Raw genomic sequence first — 13,219 nt, forward strand, 5'->3', positions numbered from 1 at the left:
TTTGCCACCCACCCCCCCCCCCCCCAACTTCTAGAATCAATGGTCTTCCCCTAAAAGAATATATACATATAGCTACATCTTCTTTAACTTTTGTTTGTCCTCAAAATAGAAAATTGTTATACATTAATTTCAAACTATACGCATTTGGGAACTGAAATTATTTGTCGTTTCGATCATACATTATAACTTTGCGAAAAATAGCTCAGGTGGATTAAAAATGAATTTCGAATTGCAATTTCAATCCAGTGTTTTCGCAGACGTCCGTGTCAAATTGTACCCGCCCATTTCATTGTATATCATCAAGTGTTTTGACTGCGACAAATTGAAATGACGTAAGCTGCATATTTCCAATTTGCCAGTTAATGTTCCGCGGTCCCAGATTTTGTAAAAACGGCAAATACACTTAAGTTAACTGACATCTTTAAAAAATTCTTCGTATAGATAAACGATGCAGTATGTCCTGAATAATTTATACATGCTCTCCTTTCTTTCCTTTTTGTTTTCATTGTGTGTTTGTTGCTATATATTTAGTACACTTGTATATGTCTCTCATTTATGTTATGTATCATATATTTTTTCTTTCACAATTGAACTATGATATGGCATGTCATCCGTTGCAATATTCGATCTTTTTCCATTTGTATTTTATAACTTTCCATTTATATTCTATAATTTTCCACTTGCATTGTATGTTTATTTGTATTCTATAATTTTCCATTTTCATTGTAAAATTTTTATTTGTATAATTTTCCACTTCTATTCTATAATTTTTCATTTGTATTGTATAATTTTTCATTTGTATTGTATAATTTTTATTTGTATTGTATAATTTTCCATTTGTAGTCTATAATTTTTCATTTGTATCATAAAATTGATAGAATACAAACGGAAATTTATAGAAAACTCATATATATATATATATATATATATATATATATATATATATATATATATATATATATATATATATATATATATATACATATATACGGTAAATAGTAAACAATTCAGGCCAAGGTACATGCAAAATGTAATGCATGTGTGTAATATTCACGATCATTTATAAAAATAAATAAATGATTAAAACAAATACCATCGGCATGTCATTAGCATGATACAATTGATTTAACGCATGTTTGTGCAGTTGACTTATTTTTTATCTTAACTAAATACATTTCACAGTTTGAGTAATCTCTTTTCGCCTGCCATTATTATTAAAATATGTATACTAGCTTTGAGACGGGTATTTAAATTTATGACACAATTCTGATTAAAAAAATGCTTTCGTGGAATTTCTTTCACTGTCCTTTTACGTCACTTATCTTCTCGGCTTATAACATGTATAATGTCCTTAAACATGCCTGTCTTCCGTTCATTTATGTAGGGTGAAAGACTGCTCATCAGAGCAAATAATTTTGGGGATTGCCATCATTGTGACAATACGAGGAATGAGACTTTTTTTTGTAGGGGAAGGTCTCGTTATGCTCCGACAGCTCTACGTCTATAAATGTAATAGTAATATTACGAAGGACCAGAATTGAATCATGGCGTCTTGCGTTCCGGACACGATGGAGTGCAGCAAGCATGCAGGGGAACAAATACAGCGAATGTGTGCCAACTGCAATGTGTATGTGTGTCTCGAATGTGTTTCTCAGAGCCATGCTGGACATGTGTTTAAAAAATTTCGAGATATAATGGAAGAAAAGAAAAAAGAGCTGGAACACATTGTGAAGCTGGCTAAAAAAGAGACTATAGAAGATCTTGAGAAAAAAACAGAGAGAGCTCAAAAACAAAAAGAATCGTTCTGTGAAGAAACCCAAATTAGGATCGATCTTGTCGAGAAAAGGGCCAATGCTCTAAAAACTGCAGTAGATGCTGCTAAGGACGAATACTTAAAAGATCTCAAGAAAACGATGGACGACCATGTGAAGGAATACGACGAAGCCGTGGAGAAATTAAAAGCAGCAATAAGGTCAGTCAGATGTCTGGTTGAGGGCTATGACCTTGTTCTAAACTCTGAAAACCAAAGCTCTGTCATCGATTGTTCTCGTAATGCAGAACATGAAATTGAGAAGTCCATTCCAACTGTATCAATTCCAAACTACAGACATCACAACTTTGTTTTTCCTGATATTGGCAATGAAATCAAGAAGGTATTTGCACAGATCGAAGATGAGGATTCTTTGGGATCAGATTATGTGGAATTTGGGGGAAGCAGCGAAGACAGCGATCACTATGAGTTAAAATCTACCCTAACCAGGCAACGCAGATCACCAATCAGAGTCAAGAGATGTAAAGAGAGGGCACAGAACAGGAAAACTAACCGAATCTTTCTGAGTGCAGACATTCGAACACCCGCTAGAATGAAAGTCGGAAGTGACGACCAAAATGTTTCGTCGATATTTGCGATCAATTCAGGTGAGGCCTGGATGAACATCACTGATGGAAAACATTCTTGTGAAGTACAACGAATTCAAAAACATGGGCAGATTTGTGACAGGATTACCAGAGAGGCAGAAAACTTCTCCCTAGGGCAAATGGACAATTTTTATACAACGGAGAAAAAGGGATCTCAAATATTTGAATACAACCTTTGTGATAAAACATTTAGCACAACTGCAAACCTGGCCCCTTACATTGTGAAGGGAATAAAAGTCATGGCGTCTGGTGACCTTGCGGTATGTGTCCTTGACAAAGATAATTTCACAGTGTCCAAACAGTCTAAGCGGACAATTCGTATTTTGAATCCGATAGGGACTTTCATTGAAGACATTGAATTTGTTGGAAATACCAATAACAAACTATTTGTACACCCACATCGAGTGGAGGAAAGGATAGACGATTTCTGTGTCGTAGACCGACTGTCAGAAAATGAGGGTCGTCTGATTGTTGTCTCAAAATCAAGCAAAGTCCGATTTACCTACAATGGCGCTGAGAAAGGCAATAAACATCGTTTTGATCCACGAGACGTTGTCATTGCCACAGACACGTCAATCTACATCGCCGACAGAAATTTTGGAATCCACCACTTGACACCCATTGGTCAGTTTGCTCGTTATTTGACAACTTTTGAAGATGGTATCTACCGCCCTCTAGCGATTACAATTGATGATGAACAGACTGCCTGGATTGGTTGCGAGAAGGGGATTGTTCAGAGAGTTAAAATAACGTTTCATGACGTTTTTATTGAAGGACTGGGCAGCCAAGTGTCCCACGTGTAGTGAATATAGCCGCTGTCATGACTAACGAGATCAAATTTGCTATTTTTTGTAATGCTTATTAATATTGCTTCATGCGCGGATCCAGGAATTTTTCCAGGGTGTAGGGGACCATCCCTGCCCTCTACTAGATCCGCCAGGTGCTTGTTGGTATCTTTCTGTCCTGAGAATAAAAAGTGTTGAATTCGATTGTGTACGTTGTCATGAAATAACAAGCATTCTGAGAGTATTGCATTAGCAATACTAGTCCCCTACCGGCAAGTGTAATCTGGTTCCGTTCCCGTTAAGAATTGAAAATGCCATAATTCCGTCAAAAATTAATGAAGCGGGACGAAATGCAAACTTGATCTGTAACTAATCAAGGTAAAGCCACATACCAAAAATCAGCTCAATATCTACAAGCTTTTAGAAGAAAATTGCGGAAAACCCGAAAAAATTGAAAAGGCCGTAATTCCGTCAAAAATCAATGAAGCGGAACGAAATGCAAACTTGATCTGTAACTCATCAAGATACACTCACATACCAAAAATCAGCTCAATATCTGCAAGCGTTTAGGAAAAAAGTGCGGAAAACCAAGTGGGACAGACTGACAGACAGAGGGACAGACAGACAGACGGACAGACAGACAGACGGACGGACAGACTCAGAGGAAACCTATAGTCCCCTCCGGTTTCACCGGTAGGGGACTAATAAATGGAAAAGGAGGAGGATTGACAGTCATAAAGATTCCAAACTGTGGAAAGAACTGATAGTTGGGGGGGGGGGGGCTTTCTTTTGTTTTTTGTTTGTTTCTTGTGATATGTTCAGGGTTTTTTCTTCTTTTTTGATAAATTGTTTACACATAAAATTAACAGATATTGTGAAAAACCATGAAAGTTTAATCCCGATAATGTCGTTAATTATAGTTCACATCCTCTCAATTTAGTACTGGATTCATTGGGATACTCCTCATTGTATCCTATTATTTGATGCTTTTCCTAATATCAAATGAGATATTTCTGAAGAAAATAGAACAGCCTTGAATAAAAACTAGTGATTTTTTGTGAAATCCAAGCCAGATCATCAGATTGCAAGAACAAATATAAAATATATATGTAAAGTGTAATCAAATCCATTTTCTTCCTCCTTTAAAAAAAGTGTAAAATCATGTGGTGGTATTGATATCTGAAGATGTTTGAACCTTCCTTGTACATGGTCATATGAGTATACCCGGGCATGTTTCATTGATAGAAACAGCATGAAAAGGACAATCTGTGTGAGTCAGAGGTAAAATATTTCAACCTTGTACAAAAATTGTTATTAAAACAGCTTCTTCTATAGCGCTAGGAAAGCGTAAAGAGTCTAATCATTAAGATTAGGTAAGCCTCACTATCGGGAACGTAGGTCATCAAAATACACGATTTTAATTTTTTATATTTGCTGACAAACATCAGAGGGGAGAGTTTTAATTTTTAGATGTATTTATTTATTTAACAAATGATTGTTTTCATTTGATATTTTTATGGTCTTGTCAAGGTGACAATGATCGTATCTAGAAGAAAATCTATGATTTTTAACAAAAGTAATGGGAACGAAATTTTATTTAAATGACACCTGTGTGATGGACCTTTCATGGTATTTAATACAAAATCGCAAGTAATTGTCAGTTATAAAAAAAACCTTGATGACTCTATTAGATAATTCAATGAGGCATGAAGCAAAACACCCGTAAGCTATCCACAGAAAAAAAAGATAAAATGTCTTCCATTAGATACCAATAGGCAATAACCTTTTGCTACATTTACGACGAAGTTAATTCGATAACCTTAATTTTAAAAGACGTCATATGTAGACCAAATTTTATGGGTAAAACCAGTGAATGTAATGTTATCACTGATATTTACACAAATGTAAGGACATACATATTAGCTCAATAAATTTTAGAAGTGAGACCACTCCTAATTCATTAAGTGACTTCTGGATCATATTATCCAGACTCTGGAAGAAATTAAGAAGACCAGTTACTACCAATATCCCAGAAAGGCATGTAAACAGGCACTGTACACACAGACAAACCAACACAGTACTGTCACATCGAATTTCCTGAAACGCCAATAGCTAGGTAACGATAAAGACTTAGAGAAGGAATACATAAAATTACATATAGGTCATTATAAAGAAGGGGTATTCAGATAAAAAAAAAATAGATGTCATCCCCCACCCCACATCTCATTGAGGAATAAAAGGCTTGGGCTGAATTTCATATTGCTCGTTACAATATACGTTCTGATGTCAAAATTCTAAATTTGTAAAAACAATCAATACCGCACCGAGGTTTCACTGTGCTGTTTGTTTTGTTTTGTTTTGTTTTTTTAAAGGATCTTCAGTTTAAAGTGCATATATAAAGTTCTCGTTGTGTTACGATACATTTTATATGGTGTATACAACCCTTACAACAAGCATATGTTTGGTTTTATTCAATGCACCTCTTATGACGAACACTATTTTTTACAATCGCTTTCATGCATGAAACAATATTAACTAAGAGATAATTGAAAGAATCCATTAAAATTAAATTGAAGATTTTTTTCATTACTCGTGAACTACATGGGAAAAAAAGGGAGGGGGGGGGGGGGTTATGCTAATTAGGGAAAATTAATGCTTAACAGTTTGTCAGTTGCTTTGTAGTAACGTCATGTTTAGTATACATGTGTGGTCCATACATCATTTCTTAAATAGATGCATAACATCCGTTTAGTAAACAACACACTAATTTCGGATTAATTCTGAAATTCCTTTGGGGTTTCCCCCAGAACATACATTCTCTGAAAAGATAATGTGCTTCCCATTAAAGTGGATGTGATTTACCTGAATCTAGGATTTAAAATATTAATGCATGCCTTTTTCCCACAAATTCCTGATAACCTTTGCTATGCACATCGAAAAATTGTTAAACAGGCCGAAAAAAATATCTCTAACAGCGATATCAGGCTATGTACCATTTACGATTACTTATAACATGTACAAGGTATAGAAAACTCAATAAAATCTCCATATTTTTATACAGTGATTGAGCTACTTCTTCCCCCTACATGCAAGATATATCATATAAAAAAGGTGAAGAAAACGAACAGGGATCGTTCTCCAAAAATCTACAAACAATACTGTTAACAGGGCTTACAACACGGACCCCCGGAAATTCCAGAGGTGGGATCAGGTGCCTAGGACGAGTAAGCATCCACTGTCATACATACAATACAAATCTGTGAACAGGACATAAACAAGGACCCCCAGAAATTCCAGGGGTGGAATCAGGTGCCTAGGAGGAGTAAGCATGCTAGAAAAGTATGTAAACATGCATACAAAAATAATTATATCTACATGCAAGATAATCATTATATTGACATGCAAAATAATTATGTTGACATGCAATTTTACCAAACTTTTTTACAGAATCGGATTTTAATATGGGTAAATTTACTTACTAACGCCAGTATTTGACACTATACACGCAAGATGCATTGAATTAACATACAATTGAACTTCGGTATCTCGAACGCTGATATCTCGAATACCATGGATATGTCGAATAGATTTTGAAGTCCCAGCCCCTTATTTTTTTAAGTATTTTACCCTGGATATCTCGAATCCTTGGATATCTCGAAGTTTTTTTCTCGGCCACATTAACTTCGAGATAAAGACGTTTAACTAATTATGTTGACATATGACTTATTTATGTCAACATGCGATCATGTCAACATACTATATAATTATCTAGACATGCAAATTATTTATGTCTTGACAACTTGCACATCAGCATAATTATTTTGCATATATGGGCATAATTATCTTGTATGCTGACAAACTTTCCTCATATGTTGACATAAATCTTGCATGTAGGGGCAGAAATATGCCACCATACGATACAGTGTTATTCTTATCGCTGTTCTTGTTTACTAGATGGACTAAATGTAGATTATATGTGTACTTGTATAGTGTACACTAGCTTTATTACGATGTACTTCTATACTAGTTTGACTCTATATATATATGTAGATTGTATGTGTACTTGTATACTAGATTTTAGCTCACCTGAGCCGAGGGCTCAAGTGAGCTTTTCTGATCGAAGGGTGTTCAGCGTCTGTCTGTCGTCTATCGTGTGTTGTCTGTCATCTGCAAACTTTTCACATTTTCGACTTCTTCCCAAGAACCACTAAGCCAGTTTCAACAAAACTTGCCACAAATCATCCTTGGATGAAGGGGATTTATAAAGTTTATTCACAGGACGTGGCACGATCTCTTTCAATTAAGGAGAGATAATTAGGAATTCATGAAAATTTCTCGACATCTTTAAAAAATCTTCTCAGGAACCATTGGCCAGAAAAGATGAAACTTTTGTGAGAACTTCATTACATACTGAAGATTCAAATTTGTTCATATCATGACCCCCCCCCCCCCCCCCCCAGGAGTAGGGCGGGGCCACAGCATGGGAATATTTAGGAAAAATGTTTTAAAATCTTGTCAAGAACTATTAGTCATATTAAAATAGAAGCATCCTCAGATTCAAGATTGTTCAAATAATGACCCCAGGGGGATAGGGTGGGGCTACAATAGAGGATTAAAGTTATATATTAGAATATACAGGAAATATCTTTTAAAAATCTTCTCAAGAACAGCAAATCCATGATCAGTCATATTTATATGGAATAATCCTCAGGTAGTGTAGATTGAAGTTTGTTCAATTCATGGCCCCTGGGAGCAAGGTTGGGGATTAACATAGAAATATATGGGAGAAGTCTTTTAAAATCTTTTCCCGAGGAACAGCAAAGCCATGATTATTCATATATAGATGGAAGCACCTACAGGTAGCTAAATTCAAAGGGTTTTTTTTTCAAATCATGACCCCGGGAGTAGGAGGGGCCACAATGGGCAATCAAATTTTTACATAGGAATACATAGGAAAAATCTTTAAAAGTCTTCTTCTCAAGAACAGCAAATCCATGATTAGTCAAATCTATATGGAAGCATCCTCAGGTAGTTTAAAGTTTGTTCAAATCATGACCCCCTGGGGTAGAGTGGTGCCATATTTAACATATGAATATTGTAGGGAAAAGAATCTGCTGATGAAAAACAGAAGGGCCATAGTTACTCAGGTGAGCGATGTGGCCCCTGGGCCTCTTTTATTACGATGTTCTTGAAAACTACATTGACTATACGTAGATTAAGGCCAGTGTGTGTGCTTGTATACTACATGTAGTTTTATTACGATATACTTGTGTACTAGTTTATTTACATGTAGGTTAGGGCCTATATATGTACTTATATTCTAGTTTTATTAGGATGTACTTGTATACTAGTTTGACTATTAGGGTAGATTATATGTGTACTTGTATACTAGTTTATTACGATATACTTGTATACTAGGTTGACTATGTATACTTTGCTGTTAAGAGTTTTCTACGAAGTCTTCAATAAAACTGACATCAAATTATTGCCCCACCCAAGTTCGAAGGGGACGGGATTTGAATCTACATTATACGGGGATGCCTGCACATCATATCGAATAATGATTCATTCTGTTTTAAATAGGAATAGGGTGTATATGGGAGGAAAATCATCCTTTCAAGAATATTTAAGACTACGTAGTAAACAGCAAGGCTATAAATAGCCTTTTTTGTTGTGTGTATTAGCACACAAAAGGCCTGGCATATCTACTTGTATAATATACAAGTATATATTATATACTTTGTCAATATTGAAGAATTTTATGGCACCAGGATCCAAAAATCCACAAGTAGGTCACCATGATCTTGGTTTTTTTTTTGGAATTTACAGCTATTAATTGTCAAATGTTGTTTAGATTCATATCCTGCACATTTTCAATACGTTTGTTGATGACTCTTGAATTATAGAGCTACGTGTTAGCTACATATCTTGCATAGTGAGGACAATCATGTTTTTAGTTAATGCATTTTTGTTACTTTAAAGGTCACAGTGACATGCTTTTGGGAATAAATCATGAAACCTTGTCAGTTGATCATGCATCTTGGTATAAAAAGTTCTGTTTTGTGAAAAGTGAGACATACAATAGATTTAACTTGGCGTTCTATAACTATGCTTCATATAACATAAATGTACATGTACATGAATTTTATTATAAAACACGTGTATCTAGCTCCACAGTGAGCTCTAGGATCACTTGTGAGAAAATAAATTTATTGCTTTGTTGGAATTTTCTTCTATACTAAAGTATATTGTGATGGTTTATCGGATTAGCTTTTCTAGACCCTTGGGCCGCTTGGATTTTTGTACCACTCATACAGAATCCAATTTTGTAACAAGACTTTTAATTATTAGGTGTCCATCAGAAATAAACTTGTGTTCAATTTTTGCAATTCTATCAAAAATTATATAAAAACTTGATAAAACTTGAAATTATATAAAAATTTGACTTCGAATGTAACAATAAACTGATGGTTTAGCAAATTAAAACTAGTCGTCAAATGTGAATCCGACAACTTTACAGCTGAGTTTTTCCAAAGATCTTTGGACCTTTGTGTAGAAGGCATACAATTTATTTTATTTATTGTCTCCTTTACTGAGAAGATGTGGTTGAAGCAAGTTTTATTTTTATTATTCCGTTGACTTTATTCCAGGATATATATGTATAGTACGTGGTATAGGACCTGGTACGATTGTAAACAACAATTAAGAAGCTTGACATATAGGTGTAGTTTTCCTTAAACCGACAAAAAAAGAGTTCACGACTATTAATTAAACATCTTTCGTGATTAGGTGCATAATCTGACTGCTCAAAAATAAATCACGTTGTTATACTTCCCTGAGTTTTAATTTTGATCCTTCATGCTTAGACGCTGTTATTCGAATGCATATAACTGATTATGCTATCTATACCAAAGACATATGGGCCTCCTTTGTCGTGATCAAGCTTTGTTTCAACAAGCAGACAAAACTCGTTCTTCTTTAAGGTGGTCAATTTCCTTATAGTGTGTCAGGTATGGTTGTGTCTAAATATCACGAGTCTGGGGTACATATGAATATTTGCCAGATATGTATCTACTATCATCCAACAACAGCGTGTATTTGCTTCATGGACCGTACATGTACATAGTAAAATTTCACAAATTGATTACCGTAATTATATTACTCATCAATTGGATGTTTGATTTCAATGATATCAATACAGTACTACTTTGCATATGAAACACGGGATAAATCAACACCACTGATAAAACTGGCCAATCACACTGAGTGATTGTTTACGAGTACGTCTTTTGTAGTAAGCAGCAACACGTGATCAGTCAAAGCCCGTTTTCTGTTCTCAAAAAAAAAACCCAAACAAACAAACAAACAAACAAAAACATGTGTCATATTTGTTGTGATTCGACCGAGTGGAGTTAATACTAGTACAAGAAAATTTTAAGCATGAAATTACTAAGGCTTCTACTAGTTTACTTTATAGCTACGCAGGTTTGCAATGAAAAAGGCGAAGAAAACGAACAGTGATCGATCTCAAGAAATCTGTAAACAATACAATTCTGTGAAGGCATAAGACACAGACCCCTGGAAGATCCAGAGGTGAAACAGGTGCCTAGGAGGGGTAAGCATCCCCCGATGACCGGTCACACCCACCGTTAGCCCTATGTATTGATCAGGTAGACGGAACATTCCGTAGTCAAATGAAGTATAAAAACAAATGATAGGTTATATTTGATAATAAAGTCATTATAATGACCATAAAATTTACGAAATGCTGACTTTAAACGAGGTTGTTGAAATCCCTGTAACACCAACTTATCTGTCAGTAGCCTGCCTCGATTTAAAAATTGATCGTACTCGGAGCATGCTCTTGAGTATCAAATAAATTGCGAGATGTAAACACCATATGCAGGTGATAACGGGACATTACTACATAAATAAGGAAAGTTGACGATTTAAAAAGTTGAAATCATCTCGTTTGTCATAAATTAAGTTGTTAGTTTTCCCTTATCGTCTATAACCAGTGAAACATCCAAATATGAAACAGATGTGTGCAATGGATGTCTAAAAATGCAGTTTAGTTCTTTTTCCCATCTTCCATTAAAGAAACACCAGTGTTTTGTATTAATCAACATAATTTATTATAACAAAATCTTAAGCACGTTCCTTCCTTGTACATGTATTCAAGGTTAAATAGTAAAAACGGTTTAGGAACTAGATTGCTATTACAATATGACATTATGATTATAGGAAGTAAAACTTGCTTTGTCTGTCCACGTGTATAATTTTTGTTTACTGCATACTCGTGAACATTCAACTCGATTGGTCAGTATTATCAATGGTATTGCTGGGTTCTGTGTTTCATATGCAAAGTACATTTGTAGTATTGATTTCATTGAAATCAAACATCCAATCGATGATTACTATGGTAATCAATTTGTGAAATTTAATAATAGTTGATCAAGCAAAGTGACACGCTGTTTTTGGAATGATAGTAAACTCAAACTGAAAATCGATCACGAAGAGGTATACCACCCTTTCCTCTACGCGACATATAGTGTAAAGAGAGGTCTGACTTTAGTCAGATTGCCTGCGATGTATATAATGTACACACGAGTATATCTCATTTTATAAGTATCATATCTTTGACTAATTTGGCTTGAATTTATGAAATGAATATGCGGAACTAAATTTTCAGGCCCGTAGCAACGTTTTGAAAAGTGGATTGGAAACCTCCAAACAAGAGCCTCAAGGGCCTTAACGGTCACCCTAGTATAATAAAACTCTGTAAAGGATCCATAGAATTATAAAATAAATTGTAATACCTTTAAAAATTGGTTCATATACAAATCTATACCCAAAAATGTCTAACATTTCCAATGTTTCACTGAGCAGTCATAAAAAATCGAATTTTGACCGCAGAGTGAGATAATAGACCGCTTTCGTCACACTGTGGGCGGGATCAGCTAAATCTTATTTGCATTCGTTGATGTTCGACAGTGACAGAATTGACCGCGTTTTACTTCAGTGCGGGTTAAGGAAATTTACATCATGGACGCCAGCACAAGAAACATGTATGTCAAAAAAAAAAAAAAAACAAGATGTGTTTGTGAAACACTAATGTCCTCGTATAGCAGCTCGTGGCGAAGGTTAAAGTTTCTCAAATGCAAAGCAAACTCCAATGTCAACGTCAAGAGATACAAAATGTTTGTACCAAAGAAAAGTCTTGTCATAAAGAATACATGTGAAATACGAAAACCCTAACACCAAACACTCAAAGGTTATAGTCAAGTTTTTCAAAATTAGGTCAACTGTCAAGGTCAAAAGGTTAAAAGTAATAGTATCCATGGGAAGGCCTTGTCACAAGGAATATACATGTGAAATATGAAGCCCTAGCACACACCATTCAAAAGTAAAGGCCAAGGTTAAAGTTTTTCAAAAGTAGGTCAAATTCCAAGGTCAAGAAAAAAAGGTCAAAAACTATTAGTTCCTAATGGAAGGCCTTGTCACAAAAAATACACATGTAAAATATGAAAGCCCTAGCACCAACTGTTCAAAAGTTATGGCCAAGGTTAAAGGTTTCCAAAGAAGGTCAAACTCCAAGGTCAATGTCAAGGGTTAAAATTGTTGGTATCCTTGGGAAGGGATTGTCACAAGGAACATATCTGTGAAATATGAAATTCCTAGCACTGACTGTTCAAAAGTTATGGACCTTTTTGTGGATCAAACTCCAAGGTCAAAAATATTTCAACCCAAGGAATACACGTGAAGTATGAAAGCCCTAGCACTAACTGTTCAAAAGTTATTGCCAAGGTAAAAGTTTGGTAAAATTTTGTAAAAGAGAGTCAAACTCCAAGGTCAAGAGGTCAAATATGATGGTACCCAAAGAACATGTGAAATATGAAAGCTATAGCTCCGACCAATCAAAAGCTATGGACAAGGTTAAAGCTTTTGTGAACAAACACAAAGAAAGATGAATGGACAAGGAAAAACATAGGGAATCAGAGATAACAGAGCTCACC

General features: G+C 35.1%; 1 protein-coding gene across 1 annotated transcript; it reads left to right on the forward strand.

Annotated features, from left to right (window-relative positions):
- Positions 1-1,353: 1,353 nt before the first annotated feature.
- On the forward strand, positions 1,354-3,351 carry LOC133189969 (uncharacterized). The gene has a single exon (XM_061325421.1). It carries the CDS (start codon positions 1,545-1,547, stop codon positions 3,219-3,221), a length of 1,677 nt encoding a protein of 558 aa, XP_061181405.1. The 5' UTR covers positions 1,354-1,544; the 3' UTR covers positions 3,222-3,351.
- Positions 3,352-13,219: the final 9,868 nt, after the last annotated feature.

Source organism: Saccostrea echinata, unplaced genomic scaffold (genome assembly GCF_033153115.1).
Source record: "Saccostrea echinata isolate AGI-Se365-2 ecotype Australia unplaced genomic scaffold, CSIRO_AGI_Sech_v1 ptg000020l, whole genome shotgun sequence".
Classification (NCBI taxonomy): Eukaryota; Metazoa; Mollusca; class Bivalvia; order Ostreida; family Ostreidae; genus Saccostrea; species Saccostrea echinata.

What these genes read in the sequence shown, in the direction of transcription:
- LOC133189969 (XM_061325421.1), top strand. Translation starts at nt 1,545, where the DNA reads ATGGCGTCTTGCGTTCCGGACACGATGGAGTGCAGCAAGCATGCAGGG.